The 8,757-nt window shown below is 39.6% G+C and overlaps 1 protein-coding gene across 1 annotated transcript in view; it reads right to left on the bottom strand.

Annotated features, from left to right (window-relative positions):
• Nucleotides 1-952: 952 nt before the first annotated feature.
• Nucleotides 953-8,757, bottom strand: part of SFPQ (splicing factor proline and glutamine rich) — an 8,692-nt gene continuing 887 nt past the window's right edge. Inside the window, exons 2-11 of the mRNA XM_007453865.1 lie at nt 8,509-8,757; nt 7,617-7,805; nt 6,953-7,254; nt 6,758-6,853; nt 5,671-5,867; nt 5,483-5,567; nt 5,038-5,155; nt 4,581-4,629; nt 4,379-4,500; nt 953-1,922 (exon numbers count right to left, since the gene is read on the bottom strand). Coding sequence (XP_007453927.1) covers nt 1,785-1,922; nt 4,379-4,500; nt 4,581-4,629; nt 5,038-5,155; nt 5,483-5,567; nt 5,671-5,867; nt 6,758-6,853; nt 6,953-7,254; nt 7,617-7,805; nt 8,509-8,757 — 1,545 coding nt within the window. The 3' untranslated portion in view covers nt 953-1,784. The remainder of the gene's footprint in view (nt 1,923-4,378; nt 4,501-4,580; nt 4,630-5,037; nt 5,156-5,482; nt 5,568-5,670; nt 5,868-6,757; nt 6,854-6,952; nt 7,255-7,616; nt 7,806-8,508) is intronic.

Below are 8,757 nucleotides of genomic sequence, written 5' to 3'. Positions count from 1 at the left end.
TACTCATTTCCAAGTGTCTTGGTGAACAGAAATTATGAACATTTTCTAATGAGATTCTCTCCCTTAATTAGCACACCAGGTACCTGTCAGTCACACAACCAGAATTCGGTGGCATGCCTTTATACTCCACTAGTGTTTTACTTTTAGTATTAAGAGGTTTCCTATGCACAAGTGCTCAATTGTTTCAACAACAGGTTTCCCTCTGTACTCAGGCACAATACTAAGCCTTCAGTATTTAAACAAAGATTTGGTTTAGAATTTTACTTTTGCCAATTAACACCAACAGAGGTGAAAAGGAGGAAGACACATTCCATAGTAAGAGTTCTATAATGTACAAATTTGAATGGAAACATAACTAAGAACAAAGCCAAACCATTCAGTTACCTTACCTACTACTTTTAGGAAGTTATTCCTCTGCTAACGATATAAACATGGGAAAGCAGGTTCCCATTGTACTAACAGACAACAGTAACAATCTATTTTATTAATAAGTCAAAATGTCTCTAATGAAAGGAGATTCAATGAAGTTGACGATAAACTGACAACACCATCGAAAAGCTCCAAAGCTTTATGGTGGGAGGAAGGGATATTTGTACTGTGTAGCACGAACAACTCTCCAGATTTAGTGCTACATCAAAAGGAAACTATGGAAAAACAGGTTAAAAATATTTCACAGTAAGTATAGTTCTCTGCAACCCTATTTGTTATTAAGTCACTACCAGCTCTTAGAGAAGAAGTTTTTTTATAGTCCTACAGAATTTTGCCCAACAGAAGTACCACAAGGAGATGTAAAAGTTACAGAGTACAAATGTACACATAGCCAAACCTACTTTATGATGACTATACCTTACTTTCGAGTTTAATTATTCAGACTAAACCCCATCCTTATAAATCACTTGAAGTAATACATGAAAAGACTTCATGTTTAACAATCTTTAATTCAAATGTGAATGTTCAATACAAGCCGTTCGTAGGGCTTGGGACTCGTTCTTTAAAAAACAAGAATGGAGGAATGCAACAAAATGATCTTTCCACTTGTTCTTCAGAAACTTTCAAGGAAAGGATAGATCATAGGGCCATAAAAGATCCATTTAAGTCATACCCACTTTCTCCCCCTACCAATAGTCTTACACCCATTCCATAATCTTAATACATATTCCTGAATGAAGATTTACAGTTCAGCTTTGCTTACATAGCCATTTGAAAATACTGAGCACCGGCTTGCTTCCTATAATGCCAAACAAATCAAATCATGAAACTACTTCAATATGCATTTCTTCTTTTTAAAACAAGGGGGAACTTAAATGTAGAAAGCAATACTTAGCCTACAAATACATTTCCCAGAAATGGCATATGCCATTCAAAGGCCTAAACACTCTTATGCTTTCCAAGTGGAATACCTAGCCTAATGCGCATAGAAGCATGAATGGCAAAGTTGAAGATCAAAATCTTAACTATTTTTTCTATTTATTTGAAGCACAGTAAAAAAAAAAAAAAATTGGTACACTTTGGAAATCAGTGGCACAAGGTACACTGCCATAAATTGAGGGACATTATACAGTTAAAAAAAAAAAAAGGAAAAAAAGGAAAAAAAAATTCCCCTGTTTCAAACACTGCATTACATAATTTTACCTGCCCAAACAGACCATTTACAAATATTAGGTCAATAAACTGCTAACATCCATAAAAAGGTAGCTTTCTTACTAAAATGCAAGAATTTAAAAGATTGGTATCTAAACAAGAAAAGACAAAAACAAACTGGAATGAAAGCCTAGATATCACATCTAAAATCGGGGTTTTTTGTTTGGGCCTTCATACTCTTCTCTCCCTCTACCATATCCTGCCGGAGTTCCAGGCCCCATTCCTCTAGGACCCTGTCCACCCACAGGTCCCGCACCTCCCTGCCCAAAGCGCTCAGTACGCTATTGGAACAGTTAAGTAACAGTTCATTATATGTAGTTGATGTCCATGTGTGTTAAGTAAATATTTTAGAAGGTTCCGTAGTCAACGTTCGTCGATACAATCACCAATGAGTCGATCCACAGGTACCGGGAACATAGAAAGGAAAAAAGGGTAATTTGAAAATTAGTTTACGATAATACATGCCTTGTGGTATGTTCCCACTTGAGCCATTCTCATACACCTGTTTCAAAGAATAGATCTTCCCTGTAGTGCTAAAAAATTTAAGAATTAGTGCAGATGTGAAAACCCATTCCAAAATGAGTTTTAAGAAATTTCACATCAGATTAACCCACTGAAAAGCTTACACACTTCTCACTTTCAAGGTCTGAACAGGAAATTTAATTTCCAAGTAAGCCTAACAAGCCCAACCAGACAGATTCAATTCACTCAATGAAGTGACAAAGACCTACTCACCAGTTAGTGGTATGTGCTGCATAAGAAACCTTGTGCTTTTCAAGATCTTAAGACACATCTGCTAAGTTGCAGAAATCTTAAAAGGTTCAAAGTTTTAATAAAATGCTACCAGACTACAAAAAGAAAAAGAATAAAAGACTAATAGATTTAGTCACTTAACCGGCACAGTAACTTGATTTAAAAGTGTGTTGCCATATTCTCACAGGTATACCACCTTCAGAGCCATCACTGTATAACCAGAGACAATTATGTTCACAGTACTGTTCTCTATAGTTGCAAATTGACTGAATATACAGCCCACCCTCATAACAGCCCAACTTTCCCCTTAGGTCTGTAAAAAGTCCACTGACAGTTATGATTCCGTGTTTTGGGTATCTCCCAAACAGCATTAACACCAAGCTTAAGTGACTGCAATAAAGCAGGACTTCATTATTCCATCTAGTTTTAGGTACTTCTAGTCCTAGAAACCTATGTTCTCAAACAGAAAAACCCTACAGATATGCAAAAGCACAGCAGCCTGAACTATCTTTCAAATTCTATTTAAAAGAGACCAGTTATTCTGCGTATTGCTAGGAAAAAAACAAAACCCGAAAACCAGAACAAAACCCCCCCAGAAACTAAAACGGCATGAGGGTTTAACTGTTCCTATAAATGATTTCAACATGCTTCCTACAAAATACTATAGGGTTACTATAAAAAGACTAAATCCTAATCCTTCAAACTATTTCAAAATCCTAAAATTCTTAGGTTTTCAGCGCGTTGTATTGTACGTTTTATCTCAAAAAAGGTAAAGAGGAAATTTGGGGGTTTTACAATTATGTTATTACAGTATCTTAGAACCCAGGAGCTACATGTCACATGGACTACAGAATCTTAACTGTGGGAACATCATGTCAAATTAGTCACAAATTTGATACATACCTACACCTGCCTATTAAGAAGGATATAAACCAAAATGTTACCCACATTATTTTTACAATTCAATTTGAAGAAAGCTAACAGCACTACGTTTAACCCAACCGGCTACTTATGATTCTAATTCTCAAAAACCTTAAGTAGAGTTTAAATAGATGAGGCCCCATTTCTAAATCCTTATGTTATTTGTAAAATGAACCTAGTGAGCTATATGCTGCAGCTTCCCTCCTTTGCCAAAAGCCTGTATGTGAACTAATCAGATTCAATTCAGTTGTGACAATGTACTTTTCTCCAAACCCACCTCTACGGCCAATACTCAGTTCTTCTAAGGATTGTAAAGTCCTAATACAGCCACTCAGACCAACTCACTTGGTTGTTCTAAAGTATCCTGACAGGCTATCTGTACAGCTAAAATATGACAGCATCAAGAAGGTTCAGATCAAATGCACACAACTAGTATGCTTAAAATTATCATTGACTTTTGCTACCCTGTAGCGAAACAGAGATGTCAGTTTATTTTAGAAGGTACACCTATAGACAGGCCCAACAGGTGGGAAACGACGAGTCCGAAGACTAAACAATTCCTTTTTCATGGGTAGAAGTCACACCAAATATAGGTCAAAGTCCTACACATTGCTAAAACATGCCTAAAGCTACAAACACGTCTGATTCACACTTTTGGCAAATACCAGCTTAACGAATGACAGCTTGCCATTTGATTACTTTCAAGTGGATGTAGAATAATGTTACATTATCTAACATTTAGAATTTGGATTTGCCATGAGCTATAGTGCAAAAGTACACAAGCAATATAATGGAAAGCACCTAAGTCTACTTATTGCCAAAGATAATTCCAACATACTACTAAAAGCATTGACTTTTTGTTGGCAACCTTATCTGTTTAGGTTACCACATTGAGTTCTTCTATGTTGCCAAAGTATTCCTCAATACTACGATTTACATGATAGGGGAACTAAAAGAGGTCCAGTCACCTACTTAAAAACAAAAACAAAAACAAAAAAACACACACACATAAGTTGTGAAAACGAGAATTTCCTTTTGAACTATGTCCCACAGGATACATTACCATGTCGCTTCCCATCATGGAACCACTCATTGTTGCCGGTGGAACTCCAGGATTAGCTTCATAACCTATGCCACCACCACCACCTAGAGGTGGAAATTTCTGGCCTCCTGAACCATAGGGATCTAGGAAACAAAAATGCTGGTTACAACTCAACCAGAATACTGCTCTTCAGTGGTATTACTAATTTAATTTTCATTCTTACCTCCCATGTTCATTGCTCCTCCACCACCCATTCTCATGTCTCTTTCTCTCTAAAAGAAAAAAAACCTGTTCATACACCTGTACTAAACCCATACCAAGCATTCTTGAATACAAAAGAATTTCCAAAGCTTTAAAATAAATTGTTTTTCAACTTAAGGGAAAAAAACAATAAGGTAATTTTAAAAATCAGTATTCTGAAACCAGGTGAGACTCCATTATCAAAAGACCTATAAAGCAAGCTTCTTCCCAACCAATGAAATCTTTTGGCCCACCCAAGGAAAAGATAAAACTCAAAGGAAAAGGCATATCAATCATAATACACCACTTGGGTTAAAAAGAGAAAAAATGGCAGAATGGCTATAATATGAAAGGTTATATTTAACTGAATAAAATTTCATCGTAGATGTCTACAAACTTTGTAGAAAACTCCAATTATACCACAAAAGAAGTTTACTTACCGGATCCATGTAGCCCATCCGGCTATAACTTTCCTCTCTTTGGCGTCTCATTTGTTCTTCCATCTCACGTTGACGAATCATCATCTCTTCTTCCCTCCTACGTCGTTCCTCCTCTTGCCTAGAAACATTCATCAAACATAAAAACTAAAGTTTTATCCACATTTTAAAAATTCAATTTGAAAAAAACTAGTAGTTTGCTTAAGAGCATTACAAAGTCTAGGTCACAGCAAATACACACAAAGGCTGGGACAGTGACTAAGAATAGCCCTAAAGGTATTTCAGCAAAGTAAGTGAGCCTTATAACAAAAATCTTACACTCTATTTCAATTTAAGCATTAAACCAACGCTGCCATAGTATTTAACACCTCTGTATTTCATCTGACTCACCTGCAAAATTTAGGTACATTTAACGCAGAAGCAAAGACTTAATTTAACAAGATTTTACCTTAATTGCATCTCTTTACGTTTCTGCATTTCTTGATTGTGAAGTTCTTCCATGCGTCTTAATTCTTCCTGGCGTCTCATCAGATCTGAACATTGGAAAATTTTGTCATACATTCACATTAATGAAATGCTAGTAAGTTCAAAAGGCAAACGACCCTAACGGTAATATTTCACAAGAGAGTCCTTTACCTTGACGCAAAAGATTTGCCTGATGCTCATGATAGGCATCTTCCATTTCACTTTCCAATTTGTCTTTTGCATCTTTCATGTTTTTTTCAACTTGTTCCCGCTGCTGTTTTTCCATTTCATCCAGGGACTTCCACCTCTGAGAATACTCATACTCAAATGTGCCATGCTGGGCAAAACGAGGAGGGGTTTCTCTCTCCCTGACAATATTTAAATATGAACCAATTTATAGATGCACACAAGAAATATATCTGATTTCCCTTAAAAACACTGGTTACTTCACTGGCCTGTTACTGCTAAGAAATACTGAAAGGTACAGATCACCTTAATTCTTAATAAGGTATTTTTACCGCAAAAACAATACATGTTCCAGAACGATAAAGTCAACAGTAACGTGGGCCCTGAAGATAAATCCTACCTTCCTCACTTTCTAACTCGTTTCCCTAGCCAAATTCTGATTCAAGGAATATTTTTTCAACCCTTAAAAATGAGGATACCGGGCTTCCCTGGTGGCACACTGGTTAAGAACCCGCCTGCTAATGCAGGGGAAACAGGTTCAAGCCCTGGTCCGGGAAGATCCCACATGCCGCGGAGCAACTAAGCCCGTGCACCTCAACTACTGAGCCTGCACTCTAGCACCCGTGAGCCACAACTACTGAGCCCGTGTGCCACAACTACTGAAGCCTGTGCACCTAGAGCCTGTGCTCCACAGGAGAAGCCATCACAATGAGAAGCCCACGCACCGCAACAAAGAGCAGCCCCCACTCGCCGCAACTGGAGAAAACCTGCGTGCAGCAACGAAGACCCAACACACACAAAAATAATAATAATAAAAAAAGAGGATCCCTGTAACACATCCTAACTACTATTAAGAACAAAACAAGAATGCATGTGAAATATACCTACCCCAGAAACAACACTAGGTATTTGAGTAACTGCTTCAAAACCTCTAGCTTTCTGAGCCTGAGGTTTTCATTATGCCCATCCATTTCAAAGAACTTTGCATATTTTAAGCAAAATTGAAAAATTACTGTAGCAAGTTCTCGTTTACACTTAAATTAAGAACTGCCCAAAGTTCAACAGATCTTACTTTTGATACATTGGATTCTTCTGTGCAAGTTTTTCAGGAAGACCATCTTCATCATCTAACTGTTCAAGGGGTTCCACAATGACTGGACGAGGAGTTCTAACAACAAAAATGGTTCCATCTTAATTTTGTTCCAGTTTCATTGCATTTTCTTCATACAAGTTAATAAAAGTTATTCGAATAAACATAAAAACTTACGTTGTTAGTAAGAAAACACCTTCACTGCATCTTTCAAATGCTTTTCTTGCTGCTGGTTTAGAAGCAAATTCAACAATGCCTTTCCCTGTAGATCTTCCACGATCATCCACAATTACAACAGCCCTTTCAATAGGACCAAACTGACTAAAGGCTTCTTCCAACAGTTCATTGGAAACATAAGGTGAAAGATTTCGAACAGAAAGGGCAGCAGCATGTGTGGCAAATCGAACCCGAAGCTGTCTACCTCTCATGGGTGTATCATCAAGTTCAGCTTTAGCAATTTCAGCTAATGCTCTAGATTCCTGAAAGCATCAAGACATAGTCATGTTAATGACCTCAAAACTGGCTACTGCCCACCCTAAAATTGCCATAAGCCTAACTCCGGATCCTATTCTTCTGACAGCTCTCAGCTCAACTATCTCCAGGCAGCACACCGTGACACCATTCAGGGGAGGGAGGTAAATACCTTACCCACCCACTCCCTTCCTTTCTTAGATACCAACAATTATGCCCTGTACAGCAGCTGCAACTTTTGTGTGAGTGATGAAAAATTTAAAAACTCATTTATTCTTGTTGGTTTAAAAAACACTATGTTTGTTGTAGGAAAAAAAAGACCCTTTTAATTCCACCAAAAAAAAAAACAAACAAAAACAAAAAAACTCACAAGCTTAATAAATCCAAATCCTTTGCCTTTGTTGATAAAAACTTCTCCTGGTTCTCCATATTTAGCAAATAATCTTTTGAATTCATCCTCCGTGATATCAGCAGGTAGATTACCAACAAACAACCGACAACGCTGCGTGTAAGTTTTCTCTCCAGGCCTCCTCAAGAGAGACAAGTTGGCTTTAAACCCCTAGTGAAAAAGGAAAGGAATTTTCAGATACCAGTTACTTCCGCAAATAGGAAGACCCAATAATAATTTTCGTTTTTCCCAAACTGGGTATGTTACAGTCAAGTTGCTCTCCTGTTCTATTTAAAGTCAAAGATGCTACTACATTTACGGGATTTCCAATGTAATTAGTCCGAACATCAAAGTGCCTAAACCATCCAGAACACTCTCGAGAACAGCCACAAACCTCTCTATAGAGTAGACTCTATATCAGGAACCTCGTCAGCGGTTTATGCTAAGTGTCAAAATCAAAATCATAGTGGACGAAAGTTAAAATGGTGGTGGGATATTAAACAAAGAAAACGACCAAAATTCCGTTGTCGACAAGCCCTGGGCCTGCGCGTGTAAGACCAGGACTACCTCGATCTCTCCAATCCTACATTTCACGCTATACTCCACCCTATTCTGGCTCCCAGGATCCACTAACTTTAACAAGGCCCATCATAGCTTCTCAGCGCCTCCTTCCGTCAGCTCTCCGCCAGCCGGGAGGCCTACACCGGGGCGGGCAGCTGGCAGACCCGAGCCGTTCACCCCTCACTCCAGCAGCCGGCCCCGCCCCCACCCCCGCGCGCAGGCGCCCTTTCCGGTCTCCAACAAAATGGAGGGCGGAAGGGGGGGGCCGCCGCCATCTTAGGGAAACCGACCCATAGCGCAGGGAGACACTCACCTCGGAGTCAGAGATCTTCTCCTCGCTGCGGCCCCCGGGCCCGCCGGGCGGCGGCCCTTGGTGGTGCTGCTGGTGGTAGGGCGGGTGGTGTTGCCGGCCCCCGCGGGGCTCCCCGCCGCCTCGGTGCGGCGGCTTGGGGTGGCCGCCAGGAGTGCTTAGGCCCGGGCCGCCGCCGGGCTTCGGCCCGCCTGGCATTTTGCCGCCTTTGGGGCCGCCGGCTCCTGGGCCCTGCTTAGGCCCGGGGCCCGG

The sequence above is a fragment of the Lipotes vexillifer genome, unplaced genomic scaffold (assembly GCF_000442215.2).
Source record: "Lipotes vexillifer unplaced genomic scaffold, Lipotes_vexillifer_v1.1 scaffold213, whole genome shotgun sequence".
Taxonomy (NCBI): domain Eukaryota; kingdom Metazoa; phylum Chordata; class Mammalia; order Artiodactyla; family Lipotidae; genus Lipotes; species Lipotes vexillifer.
Note: the sequence above shows the minus strand (reverse complement) of the source record. Positions and strands in the feature narration are given on the sequence as shown.